General features: G+C 43.0%; 1 protein-coding gene across 2 annotated transcripts in view; it reads left to right on the top strand.

Moving 5' to 3' along the window:
• The window catches only part of Tom1l1 (target of myb1 like 1 membrane trafficking protein), a 56,140-nt gene that overhangs the window by 241 nt on the left and 43,166 nt on the right, over positions 1–12,733 (top strand). For both annotated transcript variants that reach the window (XM_031353900.1, XM_031353899.1), the window contains exons 2-4: positions 2,377–2,461; positions 4,277–4,355; positions 12,380–12,529. In XM_031353900.1, coding sequence (XP_031209760.1) covers positions 2,377–2,461; positions 4,277–4,355; positions 12,380–12,529 — 314 coding nt within the window. The remainder of the gene's footprint in view (positions 1–2,376; positions 2,462–4,276; positions 4,356–12,379; positions 12,530–12,733) is intronic.

Raw genomic sequence — 12,733 nt, 5'->3', positions numbered from 1 at the left:
GAAATGCTACCCTCCCCCGCAGCTTTCCCACGCCACCTGCGTGCCACCTGTGGCCACTGTCCACCTTTCTGGTTTTGGCTCACTCAGACCAGAACCTCTCGGAAAAAATGCAAAATTCAAAATGCTGAGCGAGTGGAGCCAAGCAGGTGATCTGCCAGCACTCACTGCGTGAAGTGTTGGGACCGCTGGGAGAAGAAAGTGGAAACTTCTTGACCCGGGCAAGGTTCTTCCTAAAGTGCGTCCACTCTCAGCACTTTATTGTTAGACCCATTTTACAGACCAGAAAGAGAGAGCTCAGAGAAGCTAATTGGCGTGATCTCACCTTGAAAGGCAGGTTTCTCCAAACCAATTTTCTCCAACACACAGCTCTAGCGATCTGAGTGACCTCTTGGCTTAAAGAGGGGGTTTGAAAATGAATGCTGTTGGTGCCCCAGGAGCTATCTGCAGTCCCAGAGGCTCTAAGACCAAGCACCACTCAGCCAGCATGGTCCTCCCTTACCCTTTGTGTTTGTGTTCTGAATTACAGAGGTGGATGCAGAAGCCTCTGACTACATACAGTTGGCTTTTTGCCACCTCTGCTCCCTTCTTTCTCCTGCTCCCCTCCCTTGGGGACAGGGTGTGGCACCAGGGTGTATTAATGACAGGCAAACTGTCCAGAACTTGGTAAGGTGATGAAATCCTAAGAGCCTTAGGTTCTAAGGCTCAGTCTCAGAGAGTTTAGATTGAAAGTAAGTTAAACTAACTGCTGCGGGGATAGGGAACACTCCTGAACTTAAACCTGAGTTTCCACATCTTTAAAATACTGCAAGAGAGCTGCCCTCTAGGAAAAAAAACACGTTCACTGCCTCTCTCCATGCTGAATCATGCGTTTTAGAATGAGTCCGGATCAGAAATGGATCCTCACCGAATCTTCAGGCAGAAAACAATCCAGCAAGATGTCCGAATATCCTTTAGTTTTGAAAACATTTAGAACTACCAGCTAGATGCTTTCAGAAAGGCATGGTTCCATCCCCCCCAGGGAACTTACTTGGTGACAAGGAGAATGTCCATATTCTGAAGCAACCACTGTAAGACACCTTTATAATGCTGAAAAATACCATGTATTCTGCAAACAAAGCTTACAAAAAAAGGGAGGAATGAACGCAGCCATGGCCTTTGAAGGGTGAATAGGAGTTCTCTAGGAATAAGCAGGTTGCAGGTGAAGAAACGTCCGGATGGAAGAACAGTGTGTGCCTACCGACACAAGCAAGATGGCTCAGCCTTGTCGGTTCAGAACCCCATCAAAGCCACACACTATGGTTGGCACCGTGCTTGGTGATCTTTGTCATAGAAGCCAATACGCACGCTGACATTAGAGTAGTGGTTCTCAACCTGTGGGTTGAGACCCTTTGAGGGAGGGGTTCCAATGACCCTTTCACAGGGATCACCTAAGACCATGGAAAAACACTGGTATTTACATTACGATCTATCACTAGCAACATTGTGGTTATGAAGTAGGCAATGAAAGTAATTTTATGGTTGGAGGTCACCATAACATAAGGAAGTGTACTAAAGGGTCGAAGCCTTAGGAGAGTTGAGACCTACTACATTAGAGGTTCTCTGACCCTGGTCCTGTGTTCTTAATGAAGCCATCTAGAGAAGGAAATGTCAAGGGTGTAAGTATGTAAATTTGCCTGGTGTTAGTTTGACGCCGGAAGCCTGTCTTGCTCTGTAATTGTGCTTGCTACCTTTTTTTTTCTCACCCCCCCCATACATACTTTAAAAAAATATAAATATTTCAATCAAATAACCTTGATTTGAATGCAAGTTCTCCATCATACTTGATGTGTAACCTAGGTTAATTTCCTAGTACTCTCTCTGAATTTCTCTTTCGTCATCTGTAACCCTGGGTTAAACGAGAGTAGACTTACTGATGTGTTGTTCACCTTGCCCGTGACTGCCCAGTAAGCCACAGATCTATAGTTCTGGCTTCTGAAAGACACCAGGAAGCTGGAGGTTTGTGGTGGCCTTTCTTAATGGCTCAGTCATTGCTGTAGAAACAGCAGCACTCTGGCCTTGGCTTCCGATCAATTCCTGAGTTACTGAGAACTGTTCAAGAGGAGAGAAATCACTCCACCCTTTGGTAGCATAAACTTAATGGTGCTTATTCGTGCACGCCCAAGCAGATTATTTCAAGGACATGAGATTCTTTTTTTTTTCTTCATTTTTTTCTTTTTTATTAGACATTTTCTTTATTTACATGTCATACAATATCTCCTTTCCCAGTTTCCCCTCCGAAAAAAGGGAAAAAAATAAATAAAATAAAAATAAAACCAAAAACAAACCCCTCTTCCCTGTTGTGGCTCAGACTCAACACAAGCAGTTTTATCTTTGCAGAGAAGTCTACCTTTGCTGGAGTTCAGACTGAAGAGTGGGGCCAGTTCATGCACATCTGTGACATAATTAACACCACGCAGGACGGGTAAGTTAACCCTCGTCCCACCTGTGCATTTGCTACTGATAAGATCCATAAGAACGGCAGCTTGGTTTCCATGGCCAAGTTTTGGGTGTTTTTGGTTGAAAGAACACTTCACTGTCCTTTGGGCACTTCCTGCCTTGCGAGGATGGCAGGCTGACACTGGGGACAACTTCCTCCTCCAGCATACCAAGGACCCAGAGAGGTCACTAGAGCTTGTCTCCTTCTTTGCCTTTTCTTTACTAGTTTAAATTTTGTCTTTGTCTCGCTTAAATTCCTCCTTTTTTGGAAAGAAAAAAAAATCTTTTAAAGAGAGGGATAAATGGTTTCTTTCCTTAGAGATTTCTCATGCTCTGACTGCCAGTGTTTTATGTAACAAAAACAGAATCCAGAAGCTGGTAGCTGAGTGGCTTCTAGTGGTTGCTGTCCAGGCGGGTGGTGACCAACCCCCTCCTTGATTGTTTGAGAAACAACTGAGCAATCCTTTCTTTCCTTGTCAGGGGACAAGGTTTTTATCTGTCATCCTGCCAGCTTGCCCAAGTTCAGGCTGTGCTCTCACAAGATGTGCTGTGTATTGATATATTATCTGAACTTGAAGTCACTAAATTAAAAAAAAAAAGAAAGAAAGAAAAGAAAAACGAAGTCATTAACAAGCACGTCTACTTTGAATTTAGTCAACTGTAGGTTACGATAAAAGGAGAAACTTGGACATTTTCCTGAACATTCTTAAGAGATAATTGGTAGAACAAGGTTTTATCTAGTGTGTGCTGATGAAGAAAACATGATAAAATAATTATTGGTCATATATTAATGACGAGTGCCTATGGTTGATACTTGTAAGAGTTTACAGATTTTTTTTTATAAAATGTGTCTCTGTGTGGTATACAGGAGTGCATATGTGTTCACATGTGTGTGAGCACACTTTAGCGTGGAGTCCTGAGGCTGATACCAACTGCTGATATCTTACTCAACTTCTCTCCTCTTTCTGTTGAGTCAGCGTTTCTCAGTTGAACCCAGAGCTTGTAGTAAGGCTAGTTAACTAGCTAGCTTACCCCAGGGGTTGGTCTCTACCTTCTAACCAAGCCTTAGAATGACAGACAAGCTGTAATCCATCCACCATGATTTTACCTGGGTCTGGAGATGCAGGTCCTCAAGCTTGTATAGTATCTTTCCAGCCCTGCAGAGATAGATAGATAGATAGATAGATAGATAGATAGATAGATAGATAGATAGATATGCACACACAGAGACACACACACATATATAATGTTATATACTCTGTGTTGTACTTAGATCCTTTGTGAACATTTCTCATTACTATTACCACTTTCTTCACTGATCTTGCAAAAGGGAAATTTAATGAAGTGAATTTTGAGCCTCTGCTTACAAGTCTTCCTAACATCGAGTTATAGCATATCAGAATTAGCCAATTTCTATGATTCTTATATCCCCTTACATGTGGGGTACTCGGGGCTAAGAATCTTAGAGGGATCACTTTTCTTTTATTGTTTTAGGGTTACATTTCCTGTAACCAGATTCTGTGACTTGATAGAAGCCAGTGTGCACACACTTCATGACCGATGTTTATGTAACCCTCTTACATACATATCTTAGCTGTGTCTCACCAAGGGACAGATGGTGTGATCTATCAATTTTGGAAGGAAACTTAGAAGTGGTACGCTAAATGGCCTAGCTAAGGTAGAAGCACAGTCAAACATCAGCCTTTACTCTTAAGCCATTCCTATTTCCATACTGCACACTGCTTACATAGAGACTGCCTCTCTATCCAAATTGTTCATTTCAGTGTCTTTATTGCCGTAGGCCAAAAGATGCAGTCAAAGCTTTGAAGAAAAGGATCTCCAAAAACTACAACCACAAAGAAATCCAACTTTCCTTATCAGTAAGTACTTTTAATGCTATAAATAAGATTGTGGGGTTTCTCCCCTACAATTAACATTTTTAATGAGTTAAAAAAGTACACTCATAGAGAGATGATAGCCCTGTGATAGTACTTTCTGGACTGTGTGACTTAAGACTCCTCATCTTTTGAGAACTTCAGAAGGGAGTTCATTTGACTACAGTGCCATCTAATTTTGTAGAAAGAAATCATTGCCACAGAATCGATTTGTCCTGATGAAGATTTTTGAGTTTGTGGTTAAAAACCAGTGGATGATACGTGGATCAATAAGCATGTGTTTGTATTTGTTGGCCGTGTTTGAAGAAGAAAATAGAAACTGTGAGAGATGACTCCCTTACAGCTTTCTAGCTTCCTTCAGCCCCTTTGTGGGATCCTGAGACACTGGCAGCCCCTTAAGTTTCAATCAATTCTTTTGATTGATGCAGTTTGGAGAACATTCTCTGTCACTTTATGCAGTTCTCCTGTGCACCGTTCCTTTTGTGATACAGATGTGAGCTCTTACTGAAATATTCCCATTTCCCCTTAGTATGACCTCTTCAGTCACGTGAGTCGCCCTTTATACATTAGAAATGAGCTGTGTGGCCTCCTCACTTCTTCTGAAAGTGAGACCTCACGTAGATATGGCCAGCATCACATTGTTTTTAGGAGCAATGGCAGTGTTTATCAGAGTGCTATGAGGCAGATGTGAATATAGTTCCCACTTTCTAGATTAACCTGGAAAATAGTGTTTCACATCGTGTCTGCTGGTAGACTGTCTAAATAAGAAGAAATGAGTTAAATAGTATCCATGCCTCAAATGCAGAGGAAACCCTTCAGTTGGGATCTGGCTGTAGTTATAGAGGCATTTACCTTCTTCCTGGTTGTTGGACTCTTGTCTGTCTCTAACTCGTAGCAACCTGTGCATGAAGACCACAGAATGATGGGAACTACTGACAAAGGAGTAATATATTTCTGTGGAAATAACAAGGTATCAGGACCAGGATAGAAATGCCTGGAATGTTAGCTAGCCAGTGGTGGTGCACACCTTTAATCCCAGTGCTTGGGATTGTAGAGGCAGTTGGATGTCTCTGTGAGTTCAAGGCCAGCCTGGTCTACAGAGCAAGTTCCAGGACAGCCAGGCAAACAAAACAAAACAAAACAAAACCCAAATGCCTGGTATATTATTGATGCTCTTAGCACCAGGAGATGACCCTCTTATCAGTGCCATGTGCCATTTCATAGATAATGAAACAAAGGATGTTCAATGACTGTACTAAGATCAACATGCTATCAGTAGCATGTATGGGAATTTGAACCCAGTCCTAAGATTCTAAATTCAATACCCTTTCTTTTTTATACTACTTATCTTCTAACAATGAATCCAGTCTCTCATGCCTCATTTGTTGTGGCATTGAATTCTGCCTCTCTGCTGGGGATGTCTGTACACCCAGTTTCCCTCTGTTGTGTCAGATGTCTCTGTATGCCACATCAAGGAGGGTAAAGAGCAGCCTGGAACAGATAGGGTCCACAGGGCTCCAATCTGGCCAGGGAGCAGGGTGTCCCAGGTCCCACAATAGCTACAGTGGCAGTGGTATCAGCTGTGGCTGCATCAGCTGCTTCTGCTCTGATGTGAGCCTCTGCAGACAATGAGTGCCTGGCCAGCCAAGGAGACCCAAGATCTAACCTTGAGTGCTTGGGGAGAGAGAGAGAGAGAGCTCATCCCCAAGTGAGACAGCTCAGTAAAGACAGCCACTCTCAGAGAATCCTTGATGAAATAACTCGTGTGCTTTCTTCCATGTGGACAGGGATTAACTATATGAACCTTGGGAAGTAGGATGGGATTTGCTGGTAAATGTTTTTAATTGGCCGAGTTTGGGATATTGGTGATGGATGCTCTGTTTACTCGGAAGGAAAGGAGTCCAGGTGCTGCATTAGGAGACTACCCAGGGTCCTCTCAGTTGGTGGTCATTGTTATGAGTTCTCGAGCAGGCTTTTGAGGCTGGGAAGGGGCAGCTCCACTCCTACCATCTCAGATCCCTGGGATTCCTGGGATTTGAGCACATCCTACCTCTCCAGTTCTTATGCCTGTCTGTAAGACCCACGCGCCCTACAATTTGAGTCTCCAGTACCTTCCTTCCCACATGGGTAGTGCAGAGTCAGAAATGTTAGTGTAGCCAGTATAGGTTTATAGCCAATCGGTTTAGGTTCCCACCCCCTTCATTCCCAAACTTCATCCCATTTCTCCTGCATCCAGGGAGACTCTGGGTCTAGTGGAAGGTATTTTTGAGACCTAGGGTAGAAGGGAATGTAGACAACACTAAAATGGAGGGATCTAGATTATCTCAAGAGCGCAGAAGGTTAAGGGAGCTGAGTGAGAAGGATAAGGGAGGGTGATGAATGTGTACCCCCTTCTCTATTGCCACCTGGGTATCATGTTGGCATCTTACAGTTATTTACCCTCTTTAGTGGTTGGCCTCTGTGAGTGTGGGATGTAGCTTCCTCCGTGTTTCAGTGGTTCTAGATCTCCAAGTCTGTATCCTCTACCTTCACTTGCAATGGACGGGGCCCTCTCAGAGGAAGAGGATGGGTCCTGTAGAATGTTGTCCTGTTGATCTTTCATTTATCTTTGGGCTTCCAGTCTCCCCTTATGTTAGTCTAGCCTTTCAAGCTTGACTCCAGCTAGCAGCTGCTTTTTATTGCATGTCCACCTCCTAACTCTATCTATGCTACATTATGATCCCCCTACCAGCATACAAAAACCAGAGAGTCTTTTAAAAGCCCATGCTTGCATAAAAATGACAGTCAAAGATGATTCAATTTCATTGTTAGCATCCAGGTTCATTAAGGTCAAGGAAGATGGCTGCTTTTTCCTGCGTTTTCTCTCTTTTCCTTAATTTATCTTAAATTTTTACTTTTATTTGTGTGTATGCGTCTGTGTCGATGTATGCTACCCATGTGCAGGTGCACTTGGAAGCCATTAGAGGGTGTCTGATCCCTGGAGCTAGAGTTACAGGCAGTTGTGAGCCACTCAATATGAATAGCGGAACGGAACTTGGGTCCTCTGAAAAAAGCAGCAGGTACTCTTAAGCATTGAGCCATCTCTCCAGGCTCTCTTAATTAGTCTTTAAAGTTGGCATACAAAGCAATGGGTTTCCTTGTGTCATTTTAATATGTGTGTGTCACTGAGCATATTCTTATTCATCCCTCTCTTCAGCCCTTCCTCCATCACTCCTCCCCTACTGGACCCATTCTACACCCAATATCCCTCATTACTTCATGTCACATGTATTCCATTGTCCCCTCTTTCCTGTTAGTCCATTCCTATGAGATTGTGTGTGTGTGCATGTGTGCATGTGTGTGTGTATATGTGTGTGTGTGTGTGTGTGTGTGTGTGTGTGTGTGTGTGTTCCATGAACATAGAAAAGGGACCATGAGAGGGGAAAAATTTTGTCTAGAGTTTTCCCTAAATGGACTTTGGGCTTTGACTCTTGATAGCTGCATATAGATCTTCCCTTGTTGTACACATAATGGCCCACGGGCCCTACGTTAGCTTGCTCATTGTCTTTCAGAGTTACACTCAAGGCCCCTGCCCCACATTCCGTATTCCCTTAGGCTAAACTGAATTATGAGCAGAATTAGTCACAGAAGGGATTGTCCAATGTCTGTCAAAGGCAGTTACAAGTTTACCAATAAACCATTTAAAAAGTCATCTCCTAGGTGACATTTCCATCTTATTTCTGTGAAGTGATGAGAGCCTAAGTCAATTATGAATGTTTCTAATACTCTCTGTCATTTAGAGTTCTCCATGGACTTGTCAGCCTTCATTAGGTCTTTGACATAATCTGACTGTACTAGGTTTTTTTTCCCCACTAACACTCAGTGGTGTAGTTTTATCCAGGAGCCAGTAGATTTTTCTGCTTTTCTTTTACAATTCGGTGGACAGAATCCAGGCCCTTGTGCATTCCAGATGACGGTCCCGCTACTGAGATGCACACCCAGTCTAAGAAGTCAATGGTTCTGCTTTGTCTTGCATTGAGTGTTGCTACGAAGCTTTACTGCTCTAAGCTAGAGACCGCTCTCTTGAATGGGTCAATTGTGACTAACCCCAGCGTATACCACTGTCATTGTCAACTGGAAAGTGGTTGGACAAGTTCCCGAGAATCAATGGAATGTAATAGTCCTTTATGGAATATACACCAATAAAGAGTTATTTATAGGGATTTCAGGTGATATGTAAAGGTGAGTGTCTGGCCAGTAGCTTATCACATGAGATAGGATGCGAAGACAGCTTTCTCTTATATGTGACTAGTAGGATAGAGTAGCCCTGCCTTGACGTGGTCACAGGTAGTGGTCCATATACAGCTCTGATGGATCTAAAAATCTAGTATTGCCACTGTATCTGACTTAGATACCTACAGTGAGAAGCAAAACTGGCCAGGAGCTCTTTTTCTTCTAACCATCTGTGAAGAATTTTTATTTCTGTTGATAAGCACATTCTCTCATGCTAGAACATCTTCCATCCATACAGAGGGTTACGGTGGCTACCATTTGCAGAGGTCCTGCTTTGTGCCTCCCTCTTAGACGACACGGCATTTCATCAGGTTCTTATAGCAAGCTCCTAGAAAGAGGCACAATGTCTGTTCTGCAGACCGTGTTGCCACGAGTTCACATAAGTGATTTGCTCAGCTAAGCACAAAAATAGACGGGCAGAGCTTTGAGTCACCCACTTCTGCTTTGCTTGGTTGCTTGGTTCCTTCGGTTCTCTCTGCCGCTTCAGATTTCAGATTCCTACTTACCCTGTTTCCAAAGATAGGTTATCTGAGCACGTGGGCACCAGAGCTAGATAGCAAAATATGCTAAGCTACTCCTGTAAGTCTGTCCATTTACCACAGTATGTTTTAGAACGCAAGTGAGCTGGGGCAGGGAGGGGTGAGGACTGGAGACATAATGGAGGAGGTGATACAGAAATAATGAGCTCTGACAGTCTTGATTCCAGTGGGAAAGCACAAAGGGTGTGCTTGCTTATCTCCAGATGTTAACAGTCTCAGAACTTTATGTTGACTCTGATTTTTTTGAGCATATACCTTTCAGGTTAGTATGCCAAAGATAAAAATTAGTTTGGGTACTATTTAGCAAGGAATCCATCATTTCCTTGACTACGAACAAAAGGGAGACGTGGAAGCTAGATATCTTATCCAAGACCACACAAGCAGTTGGCTAAGTCTATCCATAAACTTGCACTGAATAGAGCAGCAGTTCTCAAGCTGTGGGTTGAGACCCTCTCGGGGTCAAACAGCCTTTTCTCAGAGGTGGCCTAAGACCATCAGAAAACACAGACATTTACATTATAATTCATTAACAGTAGCAGAACTACAGTTATGACATAGCCATGGAAATAATTTTATTGCGGGGGTTAGGTCACCACAACATGAGGCACTGTATGAAAGTCATTAGGAAAGTTGAGAACCACTGGAATAGAGGCACTTATCTGTAGCATCCCACACATTCAAATCTCGCTTTCATAGCCGGTCATACTCAGCATTACTTCTATTGTGCCTTGCCTCTGTGACTAGCCAGCTTACATCACTACACCGTCATCTTAACTTGGGTGTGGCTTCTGCTTCTACCTCCACTTGCTTCAAAGGTTTTCCCCGTGTTTCTTCATGTACTCCACTTCGGTATTTTCTGTTGGCTTCCATGGTCTCCTTCCTTTAAAAGTATAGCTTTGTGTACCCGCTGCTACTTTTTGTATTGCGTGAAAATGACATTCAAAATACAGCCCATGTGGGGAGGTCAGAAGCCCACGCTGGGGCGCTTTTCTGAGGAGATGATGGCTTTGCTGACCATGGCGTAGTTGCTTTGTCCTCTCAAGCTCAGAGTGGTGCAGAGATTTAATTTTACCTCTAGATCGTTTTTCAGAAATCGGCTTTCTGCATGCAGTTTTTTTTTCCATTCCAGCTCATTCTTCTTAGCCTGAATTGTGACTGAGTTGTTTTATTCCAAGTGACGAATGGCCCGACTAATCAGTGAACATATTACAGTTGTTCTGTCCTTAATAGTAACTGTTAACACCCTTACTTTTGGGGCTTCTTTTGACTTTACCAACATTATTTTTCCTCCTTCCTTCATTTCTTTGTTCCTTTATTTGTTCCTTTCTTCTTTCGTCCCTCCCTCCTTCCCTCCCTCTCTTTCTTCCTTTCTTCCTCCTCTCTCTCTCTCTCTCTCTCTCTCTCTCTCTCTCTCTTTCTTTCTATTGTTTTGACACTGCCTTCCAACCCAGTGTCCCAGGTATCCCTCCTCTCTGCACCTCCTTGGTGGCCCTGATGGCTCTCTTGTGGCCCTTCACTCTCCTGATCTGCAGCTCTGGATGTAAAGCTCTCTGCTAAACATATTTGAATGTTTACTTTTCCTTTTGAACCGAAAGATACCTACATTTTGTCCCACCCATTTTACCCCTAGGGTCCCCAGTCATATCATCCCATCCTACCCCATATTCCTATGGAAAGTACCCTCAGCCCCATGCCAAGTGAAAGTCTCTTAGCTTTCAGTCTTCCTGCTTCAGGAAATACACAGCCAATGGTCTTCCTTCATCATTCATTCCATCTGGCGTGCTCACACTCTCCAAGGCTTGCCCTTTTCTGTTTTGGGTCTGCACTGGTGAATGCCTACCCAACTTCAAGTTTCCTCAGTAGAATGCTGCTGGTACCTGCCCAGAATATAGCTTTTTATATATGACACTGACAAACATTCTCTTCAGGGACTCCTGGGACTCATGTCTAGACTCTCTCCTGACAGACAGATTTCTGGAGAGTCTAGATAATGCCCTCATGAACTTTATCTACAGTACCCTCCCACTCTTCTTAAATTGCCTACATCAGGATGCCACTCCCAGAGCCAAAGCAGAGTGCACACTGAATCCCTCATTGTGATAGTTCGTAGACTTTGCCACCGTTACTTATTCTTTCTTTGGCATACGATTTGCATTTAGTCTCTTTCCAGGAATCTCTATAATTGTCTATTCAAGGCAGTTTATGAAGAAAGTTCTCTGTGGTTTGTGGTTTCCGACAGACAGTCATGGGCAGGTGGCCTGTGGCAGAGTAAGATCACTCACTTCATGGCTGGGAAGTTACAAAAAAAGAAAGAAAGAAAGGAAGGAAGGAAGGAAGGAAGGAAGGAAGGAAGGAAGGAAGGAAGGAAGGAAGGAAGAAAGAAAGAAAGAATGAAAGAAAGAGAAAGAGAGAGAAAGAAAGATGGTTCCAGAATCCCCTTTGACGGTGTCTCTGCCACAACTTGGAATATCCTCCTAGGCACCATTTTTAAAGTTTCTTGTACCTGCACATAGCAACAAGCTTTGTACACAGGGGTCTGTGGTGGCATTCCAAATGCAAACCAAAGCAATGTTTATCTACCTAGAGAACATCTAGATATTCATTTCTACTTTCCTCGGTCATTTTTCAAAGCCCAGCTCAGTGCCAGCCTTTTCTGTAACTCTCACACAATCACCTGACTTTAAATCATCACACCTGCCTATAAAGATCTATTGCTAGACTGACAGCAATTTATTATCTAAACCAGGACATTAAATAGTAAAAGGCCGTGCCAGTGTTAACAATGGCAGGACAACAGAAGGGACCAGGCTGGCCCTAGATAACCAGCAGCAAATGTTACATAATCTAGCATATGTGTTTTGCTTGACATTTATCACATTTGTTATTTTATTTATTATTATTATTATTGCATTTATTACAGTTTAGCACTTGTCACTTACTACCATGTGCTGCAGAGTGCTCTTGTGTGTATCCTGATTCTTCATCAGTTGGAACGACTGGGGCAGTTACATTATATTTCTTCGTCCTTGCAATATTGGAACGTAGCATTTTGTCATATAGCTTAGAACTGTAGGAAGCAAATCGTGTTTGTTAATTAGAATGGTAGCAGAAGCTATTCTTGAGCAGCATTTGTTTGGTCTTAGAGTCAGAAAGATTATGCTAGAGGACTGTCATGCCTGACTTTGCTCTTTCATTTAGCTCATTGACATGTGCATGCAGAACTGTGGTCCAAGTTTCCAGTCTCTGATTGTGAAGAAAGAGTTCATTAAAGATACTCTAGTTAAGCTGCTGAATCCCAGATACACCTTACCGTTGGAGACTCAGAACAGAATCTTGAATTTCATTAAGGTAAGGCTGTTGGCTTATATTGGGGGGGGAATTTCTAGATATAGATAGGTAATGATATAATTCTGGTTGTTGTAATGATCCTTTATTTATGTAGCATTGATGCATAAAGAACTTTGCTTTCTCCTTCTCCTCTTCTCTTCTCTTCTCTTTTCTCCTCTCCTCTTCTCTTCTCTCTTCTCCTCCCCTCCCCTCCCCTCCCCTCCC

This window comes from Mastomys coucha, unplaced genomic scaffold, assembly GCF_008632895.1.
Source record: "Mastomys coucha isolate ucsf_1 unplaced genomic scaffold, UCSF_Mcou_1 pScaffold5, whole genome shotgun sequence".
NCBI lineage: Eukaryota > Metazoa > Chordata > Mammalia > Rodentia > Muridae > Mastomys > Mastomys coucha.
This window is presented reverse-complemented; position numbering and strand designations above follow the sequence as displayed.